The 15894-nt window shown below is 34.7% G+C and overlaps 3 protein-coding genes across 7 annotated transcripts in view; 2 read left to right on the forward strand and 1 right to left on the reverse strand.

The window, feature by feature from the left end:
• LOC123550443 (zinc finger CCCH domain-containing protein 18-like) overlaps positions 1 to 11142 on the reverse strand; it is a 76006-nt gene extending 64864 nt beyond the window's left edge. For 2 of the 5 annotated variants that reach the window (XM_053546077.1, XM_053546073.1), the window contains exon 1: positions 10990 to 11127. The gene's annotated coding sequence lies outside the window, so the exon portion shown is untranslated. Of the gene's footprint in view, positions 1 to 4936; positions 5104 to 10974 lie in introns of those variants that run through there. The other 3 variants (XM_053546075.1, XM_053546074.1, XM_053546076.1) reach the window with 3 other exon arrangements.
• Positions 1 to 15894, forward strand: part of LOC123533418 (uncharacterized) — a 283937-nt gene that overhangs the window by 149923 nt on the left and 118120 nt on the right. The window lies entirely within an intron of this gene.
• The window catches only part of LOC123548722 (beta-catenin-like protein 1), a 33876-nt gene continuing 29185 nt past the window's right edge, over positions 11204 to 15894 (forward strand). The window contains exons 1-2 of the mRNA XM_045336226.2: positions 11204 to 11259; positions 14404 to 14577. Of these exons, the coding sequence (XP_045192161.1) occupies positions 11230 to 11259; positions 14404 to 14577 (204 nt within the window). The 5' untranslated portion in view covers positions 11204 to 11229. The remainder of the gene's footprint in view (positions 11260 to 14403; positions 14578 to 15894) is intronic.

Below are 15894 nucleotides of genomic sequence, written 5' to 3' on the forward strand. Positions count from 1 at the left end.
GTCACTTATCTAAAATTATGCTTTATATTCAGAACATCTGAAGTTTCTATATGAGTATTAGTGTTTAATTTATTGGAGCAAGTAAATCTGATCAGTATTTTATGACTCTTTTTTTTTATTTTTTAATGTCTTCCTTTTCCCGATGATAAAGTGCAGATACGTGTAAGGCTTAGTAGGTGGCAACTATAAAATGTCAGATCATAAAATAAGTCATCCCATTTCTTCAAACAATTAAGGCTAATACTATTGGTACTTGTAGAATCTTCTTGAGTTCTGGTACTCGTCGTCTACATTATGTTTCTGTGCTGGGACAACCCAGATCAGACAACCCGAACCATATTCGGAACAACCAGGACCACGTTTCAGAATGACCTGGACCATGTTCTTTTTTAAATTTTTATACCACTATTTTTTACCAAAAATATGGTTTTAATGTTTCAGAATGACTAGTACAGCCGCAGACAAACAATGTTCATTTTTAGTAAACCTTAGTTATAGGTCAATGTTATGGACGATCCGGACCATATCATGGACGACCCGTACCAAGTTTTAAGAAAACCCGTACTATGTTTTAATATATATTTTATAATAGAGTTGTAAAATAATTATATTCTCCTGTTATTCCCAGGAAAGATTATGAGATTATTAGGATTTGTAATTTACTGAGAAGATTGATGATGTTTTTTTAGGTAAAGATGTTTTTGCTTAAATAAGCCAAAGGCATAGTGTATGCTGAATTTGCTTATAAAGTTTGGTTTCTTTTGCTTGTTTGTTTGCTTGACATCGGTGATTAACGGTATAAAAGATAATAATTTCTGATTAGATTACAGTTTAGTTTGATTTACTGGAAAGGACTTGTCATTAATCAAAATTGTTGGATGTGTCAAGTACCTGTGAAAAGAATGGATAATGACTGCCAGCGGTTCTATCGGTCTTTAAGTTTAATTGATTTAGGAATTATCTTTCATAAATGTGACTCTAGCGGTGTGGCACCTTTAAAATCCAATGGATCTCTCAATAGTGATAGTAAAATCAAAGCAGATATTTTGAATGCTCAGATTACATCAGTTTTTACGTCAGAAGACAGTGACAATATACCAACATTACATGAATCCTATAAGGAAGTGCTCCGTATTACTGTTACCAAAAATGGACTCTTGAAACTACTGAAAAACATCAATATCCACGAGGCAACTGGTCCCGACAATATATCAGGAACACTACTGAAGAGTGTCTGCGAAGAAGCTGTAGATGCATTAACACTTCTCTTTCAGACCTCGCTAGACTGCGGCAAGTTACCATCTGCCTGGAAAGAAGCTTTCATCACTCCACTGTTCAAGAAGGGGGACAAGGGTACGGCATCTAATTATAGACCAGTGTCGCTTACTTCTATTTGCTGTAAACTTCTTGAACATGTCAAACATAGTAATGTCATCTCTCACCTAGATCGACATGGTATACTCAGTGATGCACAGCACGGCTTTCGTAAGCAGAGATCCTGTGAGTCACAGCTGATCCTTACAGTCCAAGACCTAGCTGACAGTCTCAACACTGGCGAGCAAGTTGATGCCATATTACTTGATTTTAGTAAGGCATTTGATAAAGTGCCCAATCAATGCCTTCTAACGAAGCTACGATGTTATGGTGTGCGAGGTCACCTTCTTGATTGGATATCAGACTTTTTGACAGGCAGAACCCAGTCAGTGGTGCTAGAAGGCCAACACTCCTCCTGTACCCCTGTTACATCAGGCGTTCCACAAGGCACAGTCCTCGGGCTGCTGTTGTTTCTAGTGTATATCAACGACATGCCTGACTGTGTCTCATCTACCTCACGTCTCTTTGCGGACGACTGCTTGCTCTACAGAACCATCAAAACAACGACAGACGCAACGAAACTTCAAGAAGATTTAAATAAACTTCAAGAATGGGAAAATAAATGGCTGAAGCAATTCAATCCAGACAAGTGTGAGGTCATCAGAATCACTAAGAAATGCTCACCAATCATATCTTCATATAGTATCCATGCCATGGATCTACTTTATCAAACGTCAAAACAGCAAAATACTTAGGTGAAAACATTTCTTCAGATCTATCGTGGAACAAACACATAGATATTACTTGTCGCAAAGCTAATAACACCTTGGCCTTTCTCAGAAGAAATACATACAGTTGTCCACCAAAAGTTAAAGAGATGTGCTACAAGTCTTTAGTTCGACCAATAACAGAATATGCAGCCACTATCTGGGATCCACACACACAATCAGCAAAATAGAACAAGTTCAACAAAGAGCTGCAAGATACGTTACTGGTGAATACAGCAGAAATAGTAGCGTGACATCCATGCTGAATCAATTATCATGGGAATCTTTACAACAACGCCGTCAAAAGGCCAAAGTCGGCATAGTCCATCATCTTATTGCAGTACCAGCTGACATTTACTTGGTCAGACCAGATGCATGTCAATTGAGGGGCCATAACATGAGATACCTCATACCCAGGGTTCTCACTAGCAATTTCAAGTTGCATTCCTGGGACTCCCAAAGCTGAAAAAGTTGCAGTCCCAACTACTGACTAGACTGACGAACAGACTTAAATGTTTCGTCAAAACACAGGCCTCTATTGTACTGTCAAATTAAGTGTAGACCGACAGACATTTTATAATCACAATTCTTCACCCAAATATTGTTAAGGTGCGATGAAAAGGTAAAGGTAAAATAGGTAAAATGTAGTCAAAAATTAATGTAGGACAAAATCACCCCTGCATACCCCCCCCCCCCCCCCCCCGCAGTTTCTGATCTTCCTGGACAAAATCCCCCTGTGAAATTATAAAGGTGGACAAAATTCCCCTTGTAAAAATATCAATTTAGACAAAATTCCTGGTGATAATTTTATCTTTACCTTTTTATTTCAAAATGGAAACGTATATAAACATACAGTGAAAAGAAAATACATGAACAATTACTGCTTTTATTTTAATACTTATTAAAGTTAAAACATTCGGTCTAAAATACATTAAGAATGCACAGTATGTTTATGATCAACATAGTAATAAATGCTTCTTTAGTAACATCATCGATTTTGCAGAAAAATAATCACGTTACTAAGACTGGCATCGACAGCATCTTAAAATTACTCGGACATTCATTCCTAATTTTCACTTCTTCTAAAAAAGTTCTTTAAAACTGCCTGGTAATTAGTACGTGAGAAAACAATCGGAGTTACTCCAAACACTACGTAATCCGTCGTTTACAATTAGAAATTGTCACCTATGCAATCACGCCGACAATCACATGTATACATTCGAGTTAATTATACATAATTATGCAGCTTATCTCTCGGTGTACTGTAAACCGGCAACGCTGATTGGCTATACATGTACGCGGCTATCGGTAACAAGCGAGTGACTCCGCCCACATATTTTGCTCTCGAGTCAAACCTTGTGTATTCACAGGTTTATGTAATAAGTTAATTTTCATTGCGTCTCACTGCAGAAACGGGCGTCCGGGGACTCCCAAGCTGCAATAAACACGTGTATACCGGGACCAATTATCCGTACAGGGACGCCGATTTCGGCGTTTCCGAGAACCCTGGACACTCCAGGATCCTGATACATAAGGCATCATTCTTTCCAAGTACCAATTGACTATGGAACTCACTTCCTGCTCAAACTGTTGCAGCCACGACCATCGAGGGCTTCAAGTCGGGACTGCAGACGTTGGTCGTGTAAATATACAGGACATTTTTACTTTTAAATTGTACACTTTGGCATTTTAATTTCACTGTGTTGTCCTCAACGACGCAAGTATAGTCACACCCTTCGATAATACTCATTTTGAGGTATGAAGTCAACTGGAAGAAGAAGAAGAAACATAAGAACTTCAAGAGCACTATGAACTCATTTGCTGCCCGAAGTGTGAATCGCTGGAACAAATTGCCTAACAAGTGTATAAACAGCAGAACTGTGAATGCTTTTAAAAGCAATTTGAATGTAGCCTGGAAACATAAGCCAAACAAATTTGTATATGACTTTTAAGGAGCATGCTATTTGAGAATTTTGGATATGAATCAGTCACTACATGTTCGACGTATTCAAGACTTGGCATCAACGGTAAATTCAACGGTAAAAGAAGAAATTATTGGTTTCTGACCATGTAAAACTACAGAGACCTATACACATTTTGAAAAACAATATGCGTGATGACGGATACTGCCATTACTGGGAATGGGATCACGGAGATAGTGATACCTTGATTCGAGTGTATCATTAACTGTGCCCGGTTCATATGCCATATATCCTGTTTTCTCATATTCTCGGGGGCCTAAGGGGTTCTTTTTATTCCCAGTAACAGATTAACCATTTCATAAACAGCATTTGGGTGTTATTTTGTAGAAAATTCACTTGTCTTTCAGATGGAGTCATAAAATGTTACTGAAATGATCCCATTTAATTATTTTGTTTCTGTATTTGGAACCACCCTCACCCTCAGAAATGGACCAAGAGTTTCTCGTATTCCCGTGGATTTAGATTTGACTTTCATCACAAATAAGTTGTAGAATTTAAAACATTAAAATTACCATTGTGTTATAAAAATATATACTCTGTAGTAAATACATCAAGAAATATTACAATTAATTGCACAGAGCTCCAGATAAGCTTTTGGTGCAATTGGGTATTTACCCATCACTTTTTGTCTGAATTGGGTATTGGAAATTTGAACTGGGTAAAAATAATATCATTACCCAGCCTTTTCAGAAGTAATTGGGTATTTGCTAAAACCAATTGGGTATTTTACCAATCTCGCACTTACAATTGAGTATTTTTTTGCTTAAAGTATTCATGGTATATATCATTAAACAGGACTGACTAAGTATTTTAATGGCGCCCTTCAATGTTTAATACAAAAATGTATTTAAAATTGTAATGAATGTTTCATACTGTTGTTTTCTTTTTCACTTTTAATGCAGTCTGAGATCAGTTCATCCACAATATCCCGAACGATGTGGTCACCGCAATATGCATTCTCCCAAAAGATGTCATCCAGTATTGGTGACACTACATCGTCACAAACAGATAACTGTCATTGTTGAACAGCAAAATATCCCACTTATTTGTTTGTTTGTGCTGCAACAATGTTTTTTCCTGCAACCTCTTTACATTTTATCGGCGTAAAATTGTTTACAAAGCGTCCAAATAACACCGATCAGCCGACTGAATGGTCCTGTTATTTTTCCGATAAATTGCAACCTGTTCTGCAGTAACGTATAACCAGTCAGTCAAATCTAGCGTTAAAGTCTCTTTTTTACGAATTGGGTATTAGGAATTTTAATTGCGTTTCAGTACGCACACTGTATGAATTCAATTGGGTTTTCTGCAATTTTAATTGCGTAAATACGCAAATACGCAGCTTATCTGGAGCTCTAATTGCATAATCAATAATTTATGGCAAATTTGCTAACACCACCAGAAAAAATTAAGGATTTTTTGGAAAATGTAGTAAAATGCTGATATCCCAGACTCACCAGTTTCGATGCACATAACAAGCAACATGGCCGCACTTTTTCATTCAGTAACATACGTGACTCTATTAGATGTTGCATGTGCACTAACCTTTTAAGCATTGAATCATACCAATAACATCTTATTCTAAACAACTAACTGCAGAAATCAAAAGGTAAACAACAACTAGTGTGGTCGGCCATACTTTTTTCTAACACACCTATTTCGACGCATCTTACATGATATTTGTTACGAAGCTTTTGATCGGCTTAAATATTTGTGCAATCACTGTAAGTAATGTGCTACACCATAACCAGGCCCTTCCTCAGCCGCATAAGGCGCCGCGCTACCGCGGCGCTTAAAACACGAAATACAGCTTCCCGCAGCGCTTAAATATCCCGCGCGGTGCCTCAATTATTAGCGCGGCGTCTTAAATCAGTAAGCGATTTCATCCCCGTGAGATACCTCATGTGTAGTGTATATGTAATTTCCCAGTTGACATGCCTCAACGATTTTTTTAAACAGCAAATTACGTCACGGCGAGTGCACACAGGTAATGAGAATCAATGAAGTGTTAAAACTAATTGATAAATAGTATGGATCCTGTGAAATGTCAAAAAGGGGTGCGTAAGCGGCCAGCTGATTACCAAGCACGTGAAAAGTGCCCTAGATTTCTTTGTGCAAAATTTAAATTAGACCATTGTTTAGTATAATAACAAGTATATATCAATGCAGTTTGATTCTACTGTAATTTAAACTAGAAAATGCACAAATTTTAATGAATATCGAAAGAAAAAGTACGTTTAGAATGTCCGTTCACGAGTCTTATTACTCCCGATGTCGTATGCAATTTTTCCATATTTCCTTCAAAAAAAGCTGACAGTCGGTGTATTTTTTAAGGATGAGAAACATCAAAATTTGAGGAACTATCTCTGGTTTACCCTAGTAGGTCATGTAACTGAGTAAAAACTACTTTCAGACAACATTCCGAAAGTGTACCGGTATCCGGATAGTATATTTTGGATATGCGTTTTAGTAAATTTTAACCTGACTGTAATAGTACTTTTCTGTTAATGAAATATTGATGAAAGACCTGATCAATACAACATGACTTGTGATAATAATTAGTTACAATGTGACCTGAAACAGGCCTTTAACTATGTTGTTTACAACATGATCTTGGTTTCAAGATTAAGCTAATATATTAAGGCCCTCCACTTTTTCATATTCATATGAATAAGTTGACATTCTTGGTGATATTTTTTAAGAGAAAGGCTTGAATGGTTAAACCTAAACTATAAAGTAAGTAAAAAGGCTTTGTAAACTTTGTTACTGGTTTTGGGAAGATTTACCGCTTAAATTTATTCTGTGACATTTCCTTTAAGTGTGCAATAAAGATAAATGGAATACATATTAACTATAGACATCTAGAAATGCAACTACTGCTATGATAACTTTCAGGTCGAAAAGAGCACACTGCCCTTTTCGGACAGCACTCTGACCCATTTTGGCAGCACCCTGCCCTTTTTGAGCTCTAGAAATAACACTATATGATATATTGATGGTTATATCATTATGTGAAAATGTAGAAGTAATGAAATACATGTTGTTGTGTTTTTTTGCATATGGTATACTTAAAAAAGCACCATTTGGGTTCGATTTTTAAAAAAAAAATCAAACACGAGAGGGGGTACCCCTCCCGCACCCACCCCTTATCCCGCCACACAAACTTTACCCCAGCGCCTTAAAAAATTTCTGGGGAAGGGCCTGATAACTGTCATGGATGCTGCAATAAAACTTGACACAAAAGTAGATGCAAGTAGATAATCAATGTTAAGGCCAAATGATATAAATAAATCTGAAAACATTTTAACATTCATGAACATAAGGGGCTATGAACATAAATAATCACTCTGCTTTTTTAATACACAATGTCTGATGTTTTTTCTTTCATTTTTCTGGACTGCAGTGTTTACAGAGGAATTTGGCACATTTTATTTTATACAAAACTTTAGATGAACCCAGTGTTCGCAGCCTACTAGACAAGAGAAAAAAAATTAAGTGTGTAGTAATGATCGCATTGATATATAATGCGTACACCTTCCAAAACAGTGCATAAAATAGTGCGACTACATATGTCACATGGCAGTGATGTGACCTTGATAGCACCAAAGTCGGCAGCAGACGAACAACAAAATTTCCAGTAACTTTTTTAATCTAAGCTTCCACAGGGACGTTTTTAAAATGGATGAAAATTTGCATTAGTAGAAACATTAAAAATCATGTATATGGTAAATGTAAGTTGATAAATATCTTCAACTCCTGAACTTTCCAACTTTTTTATCAGTAAAAGTAACCATGATGTTTTTTGTCATTACACCGAGTATTTACGTCATCGGAAACCCCAAGTTAATCGAGAACGAGGTCAAAACAAAAATGGTGTCGAAATAGGTGTGCGTAAAATTACGTGGTGCAACGATAGGTTCGTCAATATGCATTCAAATCGCTTGAAATTTTCAGTGTGTCAGTTTTATACCATTCCAGTCTAGAAAATAACAAACATTAAATTATTTGACAACTTGAAGGCAAAAAACGAGAATATGAGAAACCCTGAGAATATGAGAAACAGGGATATAAAGTGACTTTGTTTGTACGAATCTTGGACGTTTCGACCCCAAGACATTTCGACCCCAAGACATTTCAACCCCAAAATTTAATTTTCTTGGACAATTCGACCCCAAAGACATTTCGACCCCAAGACATTTCGACCCCTCAGAAATAGTTGTATGTTTTCATTTTATATTTCTTCCATTTTACATATTTTAGAAAATATGAATATGTAGATCTATATAAATATTCTATTTTTAAATACATGTCAGTGAATAAACCGCGCTGGTCGGAAAGGATCGGCCGTATGTTTATTATTGGAACTAATTGAGTTATTTCTTCATGTTATTTTGATAATCTAAGAAAAAAATATATTATGAAAAAAAAAACAGTTTTTAAAAGAATTATATCATGTTTATATATGAATATAAAAACGTTTACTGCATTTATTGCCAAAGCACGAATAATGTCCTTTGATTAGTCCTGATAGAGTTTGATTGGATTATCACACCTATTGATTATATCAATTAATCAGTATATTTGTAAGCACACACAAATGACATGTGACAAACAATGTCTAACAAGGTAAGTGCAGTTAAATATGATAAGCTTTTATTTAATTTAAAAGCTAACAAAATTATGGTGATTGTGGTTCATCCACGAGTGCGCAAATTTCCCGTGCGCTCAACAAATTTTCAACTTCGTATAAAAACGTTTTGTGCATTTTATTTTCCTTTTGTAAATTAATTATTTATTTGAGATATGATTGAATTCTATCATAAACCCTAAAAATACGATTTATTAAAGAAATACCTGTGTACATTAGAATATTTTAGGACATGGAAATTCCGAATGTACAAATTTCCAGTGCACACGCCGATTTTCAATCATGGACAAGACGTAACGCGCAAAAGTATTTTAATTTCCTTTTGAAAAATAATAATTTATGATCTATATGTTTGAATTCAGTCATAAATCACTTCAAAAATACCATTTGTTGAAGAAATACGGGTGTATTTCAGTTATGGCAATTTCCCGCGTGGTCGCCGAATTTCAATCTCTTATAAAATCGTTTTGCTTAAAGAATTTTATTTATCCTTCTGAAACTTATTTTTTATATTATACACGAATGATTTCTGCAATAAACCCTACAAAAATACCATTTATTAATAAAAAAGGGTGTATTTCGGTAATGGAAATTTCCCGCGCGGTCGCCGAATTTCAGTCTCGTATAAAGTCATTTTGCGTGAACGCATTTTATTTTCCATTCGTATTTTATTCATTTATGATATATATGATTGAATTATTTAAAAAAAACTTCAAAAATACCTTTAACTTACAAAATACAGGTGTATCCCGGTTATGGAAAATGTACTCCGGCGTATCCCGTTTTTTTTAGGTGGATTCTGGTTTAATGTGTGACCGAAATCGCTTGAAGTTGCTTAAATCATACTTTTAAAATCATACATTAAATCAGGTGTATTTGCTAAAATATTTAATATAGAAAAAAGTAATACGGCTGTCACATTTTCTTTACAGATATGAAATATGATAATAATTTTTTCCCCGTTTTTAACAGAACAGTACTCACATATTCTTACATTTTGCAGAAACGGGGATTTCGTGTTTGATATTTTACAACTGGAAGGAATGTCGTACATAGAAAAGAAAAGACCCTTTTGTAAATAACAAAAATCATATTCTGTAAAGCAAATACTTTATGTGTGCGTCAAAATCGCGTACGAAAATAACATTAAATGCGAAAATAAGCAATATGTTGTTTAATTTCCTATTGTTTTCTTTACATTTTCGCCCAAATTTAAGATAATGTTGACACATGTTTATAAATATCCGATGTCACCACAATCGCTTGTTAATTGCAATGCGCACTGCAGATAAATGCACACCAGGTCCTGCTGTATATCAACAAACAGTTAATCAAGGTGTGATAATCCAATCAAAAGATTACGTGTTTCTGATTATGATTTTAAATATCAATATAATGAAGATGATGACATCTGAAACTTCTTTGAGTTACATTATGATTATTTATATTTGGATGAATCCCATACTATGATAGAAATGAGATGCATATATCTTTCGAAAAAAAGTCAAATAAAGATAAATAAATAAATAAATAAATAAAGAGGTATTAAAGATGTGACTTTATTAAAGTTATTTTCATAATTAAAATCGGCGAAATCGGCCCATGATTTAAAAATCTTTTTTTTTTGTTTTTTAATATAGCCGTGTACTAAAATAGTCTTTAAGATGATTTGAACATATAAATAAACACCAAGTATGAAAATATGTTATATGAAGGTTATTTTAAGATAGATAATCAGAACGATTTGTTCATAAATTATTTACGTAATAAACGCGGTTGATACATAAATCCCGTTATTTTAATAATTTATAAATGATGATTATTTCGGTATTGTTCGGTATTGTGAGATAAAAATCACTCATTTTTTCATATGAAGGCATGTACTAATATAGACTTTAAGAAATTAAAAAAAAAGAATTTTAGAAAATAAAGAAATTTAGACAAATGGATCTATGGCTCATTTTTGTAAAAAATCTTATTTTCGCGAAAATGACCGTATTTTAACATTTTAAATTAAATTGGTAATTAAGCATTATTACATTTTGAAATTGCTCAATTATCTATAGATTAAAGCTTGATTATAATAATGACGGCATTCTTAGATGTTTTCAGGCATATCATTGAATGGGGTCGAAATGTCCAAGGAGTTGGGGTTGAAATGTCTTGGGGTCGAATTGTCTCTTGGGGTTGAAATGTCTTGGGGTCGAAATGTCTTGCTAGCGTTTGTACCAGGTGGTTTTTCCAAAATGTAAAACGGACGAACCTCAAATAATCTTACTATATTATAATGTGTAGATTTAATCTTGTAACTTGTACGGTAGTGTTTCAATTTCAGTAAATCTCACAAAACACGCTAGAAATGGGTAAAAAAACGATTTGTACTTTTTCCATAGTCGCTGCCATTTCTCTAATTTCATTGGCTAATTCTGTCACATGGACGGTGGTTAAAAGTACTTTATGCGATCAAATCATCCTGGGGCTTTTTATTTGAACAGTTATATCAATATACACCGGAAACATGGACGTTGTGGAGTTACTTTCATTTCAGGTTTTTGGTGTTATATTTTTTTTTTCGATTAGATATCTATTTGAAAAAAAATTGAGAAAGCGTATATTATAAAAAAAAAATTGCTGCCAATCAAGGCTTACTTTAGTCAACCATTCACCTGATGGTATTTCCATTTTTAAAGGTTTCATAGACAAAGGGAGATAAATTTGCAATGGGCCAATTCGTTTCACTTTTGCGGCGTACGCCGTTTCGCCGCGTGCAACTACTAGGCGTTCGTTTGGCTTCCCGGCACTGCCCGGGTCTATCCGGCATACGCCAATGTACGCCGGTCTTGCGGGATAGGCAAAGCGGCAAATCATACATTTTCGCGCTATAAAATTGAGTAAACATTTGGAAATTTGGGTTAGTACAAGTAAATGTAAAAACATACTGCAAGAACTTTTTTGCAAACTTATTTGGAACAAGCCACAAGAGAAAATCATAATTAATTGGATTTTTTTTTTTTTTTTTTGGTATTTGCAGGTCACGTGGCCGGCGTACGCCGAAACGTTCGTTTATTAATAAACCGGCAAGAATTTTTTTCTTGCCGCTCACGTGACCGGCGTGTCCCAGGTTGAGTGAAACGAATTGGCCCACAGTCTTTGTGACTGTAGTCTGGCTATATACCAATAAAAGAAATTGTTCTTTGTTTCACATAAAATTCAGCTACTTCAGAACAATTCTGATACAGTTTTTTGATTTTCACTCTGTCGTAGACCTATTTTCCACAGGGGTTCGGCTCATGCCTAGGTCCAGGCCCTACCCTGTAAGAAAAACACGGGAAATCATTTCACATAGAGCAAAGTTCTATGTCCCTTAGGTTTTTCGCTTGTTGTATTTTTCTAAATAAATATTTTCTAAAACTATATATGCCATTTATTGTCTATTAAATTCCGTGCACGATGGTACCAAACTTTCTCACATGGGTGCTAGCAAACGCGAGAAAACTGCATCTGAACTTCAATCATGGCATGTGCCACAAACAAACTCCTTTGATCCATGTATATTCATTAATCTACCAATTTAGCTAAACAAAATGAGAGATGCTTTTAATTACCCCAAGGGCACAGGTATATTGTCACTTGATGGTGTTAATGGACCATGGACAGTGCCTCTTGTTTATTGCATGTTTTGTCACAGTCTGTCTAGGCACTCTTTTAGTCCAAAATAACATTATATAAAAATTGACTGGTTTTAATTCTTAAAGTAGGGTTTTTTTTAGAGTTTTAGCCATTTCTGAATTTTCTTGAGCCAAAATTAGCATTTAAAGCATTTTGCTCAAAATGCCCATTCCAGCGCTAGCCCTGGACCATAAAGGGTGCAATATTTATTTTTTATATATAAATAAAGTATTAATAGTTATTTTGCAATGTCATAGATTACCAATAACATATTATTTAGAGTGAAACATCTTAAAATAAGTTTATTGAACAGAATAGAATTATATAAATATTTGAATAGAATAACAGATTTTTACTGCACAGATTTAAGACTTATTGCAGTTTCTAAATTAAGCAATCTTGAGGTAATTTATGTAAGAGCAGTTAACAAATTAAGACTCTTAGAGCATTTTGTTTTCCTTCAAAATTATATGAATATATTCATGTAAAAGATGTTACAATTCATTTAGAATAATTAAAAAACAAACAAACACAAAAACTGTTTGAAAAAATATGATACGATCTGTGGTTGCTTGGATGAATGTAGGACGTTTTGGCCAGCGGACGTTTTGGCCCGGATGTTTTGGCCAGGCATTTTTTGGGGGTAGGACGTTTTGGCCAAAAATAAACTGTGGTTCCATATCATGCAAATATGGTCTATATATGGATATGGATATCCAGTGAAGCCCAGTAGCAATTTTTTTTTCAAATGCAGAATCACTTAGATAGGTAACATTTCATTATGATTAAAAGGTGACTTACTGGTCTTACTACTTGTTCAGAAACCATTTTTAGAACAAAAACACATAATAAGCAGTATAGATTTAAATGATGTAAAAGCAATGCTGGTATATTTATAAATAGAAATAATAAAGTAACCTTAAACAGTAATTAGATTTCTTTTATATTATAATGAGCATTAGTAATTGACTTTGACTGGCATTTTACTTACAGTTTAATTCTTACTTGGGTCAGATGGTTTTCCTTTGATTATACAGTGTAACTTCCGAAAACCACACACCGGGGTGATTTGGACAAATACAACTATATACCATAAGTCAGTCGCTGTGATTTTTTAGCAGGTTCAGACTCGCCAATTATCTGATTTTTGTCCTGTAGGGACAGTTTAGTTTAACGGTGTTTCAAATTTAAATTTTGAATAGGATGAAGATTTCGTAAAATGTGATTTTAAAAGGTTTACTCATTTTTTTTCATACCTGCATCAAGCTTTGAAGTTGCGACAATTTGTGAAACTGTTTGACCAATTACGAAATCAAACCATTGTCCACAGTTAAATCCTCATGCTAAGTAATTTCATAACTAAATGCAAGTTTTAAATTCTTTTCCCTTTCTTTTTGTAAGTATTGTATAAAATATAATGTTAAGATTACCTCCATCGGTATGACCTTTTTTCGTTATGATGATTTTGGCAGATACTGTCTGTCAATACAAAAAAATATTTAGTTTTTGCTTTACCTGTGGTTAGTTATCATAATTAGAGGCCTCTGTGGCTGAGTGGTCAAGGTCGTTGACTTTGAATCACTTGCCCCTTACCGATGTGGTTTCGAGCCTCACTCGAGGCGTTGAATTCTTCATGTGAGGAAGCCATCCATCTGGCTTACAGAAGGTCAGTGGTTCTACCCAGGTGGAGAAAGCTTCAAACCTCATTGGATAATTGCCTGTAGTCGGAGAATATCCCAGTAGTTTTAGGGATCACTAGGTAAAAGTTCAAAGACACAGTGACCTCAAAACTGAAAATGATTTCAGATCTATAATTTGAGAATGCTTGAGCCTATGGCTGTAAAACTTGCTATAATAATTACCTCTGGACAGATGACCCCTGTAGATTTTTTGGGGGTCAGTAGCTCAAAGATCAAGGTTAGTCAGTGACTGTAGAAGGGTCATTACATGAAAGGTTAAGGTCACAGCTACAAGTTGTGTAGTGAGCATATGTTTGTTTTACACAATGTTTTTGTTATTTCAGCCTGACAAACCAAATCCTAAAGGTAAGAAAAGACAGGTTGATGATGATGATGATTATGAAGATGAAGAATACATGTATGAGGAGAGGAAACCACGTGGTGTTAAAGCTGCTAAATCTGGCATCAGTGACGAAGAAAAAGAAAAAATACTTCAAATGGTCGAGAACGAACCTGATGTTAGTAATATTATTATACCAGATTTATAGTAATTGTTATTTTGAATTTATTTGTTTTAGCTCAATTACTGTAGCATCCTTGCAAGGTGTTCAATTGGTTCCACTTGACCCCTGTTAGGGGCCGCTAGAGCTAAAAATAGAAAAGCCTTCTCATGAACTGCTATATGGATCTTATCAAACTTGGTCTGTAGTATTGTAATGGTTCTGCTTGGTCATGTTTAGGGGAAACGAGAGCTAAAATTAGAAAGAAAAAAGTTCTTATCATGAAGTTTGTGCTAATTGTTATGCATTTTTGGTGCATCTAGGCAAAATACATGTATAGAAAAAACCTTTAAATTACATTTTCTAATGAACTGCTTAAAGGATTTTCACCAAACCTAGTCAGAAGCAAGGTCAGATTGTTAAGGTCCTCTTCAGTTGAGCGACTTGGGGCCAATTTTGGCCCCTTTGTTTTATATACTAAACACATAATTGTATATAATCATTCATGACTCAATGTGTCTTACACACATTCAAGGTCAAAACAGTCAAGTTCAGGTGAGCCACTTAGGGTTGTTTGGATTGACCCAACCACAAAATTTACGAAAAGTAGTCTCCTACGAATATCAATAAAATCTTCAAGTATATGCTTTGAAAACGAAACAGTGGCTGAGTTTGTTCAATGCCTGTGTGTAACTTAGAAATGATCTTTTGAATACAGGCAACAAGAAAAAAATGCAATGCTGTGAAATGAAATCAAAATGCTTTAGATAAGAGAAGGATGTATGTGTTGTGGGAGGGGGGAGTGTAAAGATAACATTATGATAAATGTAGTTTCTTAGGCTTCCATGGCAAAGAGGTTAAAGTTGTTCACTTTTAAACACTCGCTCTGCACCTCAGTGGGATCAAGCCCAGTTCAGCATACGGAGGGTTCAACACAGGTGCCTGAAATAATGTCTGTTAAGGGCACATAAATCTTTCCCATCATTACTGCTAGAAAGTCACTTATGACATTAAAAAAAATAAATAAATAAATTGTAAAGTTGGATTTTCTTTGTATAAAATGGAGTTACATGTACAATAAGGTGACATGATGTAATAATATTTGAAGAAAATCAGACACCTATTTTAAAACCAGATAAATCAGAATAAAGACTTGATATCTAGAGAATTGTATCAGAATAAAGACTTGATATCTAGGGAATTGTATCAGAATAAAGACTTTATATCTAGAGAATTGTATCAGAATAAAGAATTGATACCTAAAGAATTGTATCAGAATAAAGACTTGATATCTAGGGAATTGTATCAGAATAAAGACTTGATATCTAGGGAATT

This window comes from Mercenaria mercenaria, chromosome 6 (genome assembly GCF_021730395.1).
Source record: "Mercenaria mercenaria strain notata chromosome 6, MADL_Memer_1, whole genome shotgun sequence".
Classification (NCBI taxonomy): Eukaryota; Metazoa; Mollusca; class Bivalvia; order Venerida; family Veneridae; genus Mercenaria; species Mercenaria mercenaria.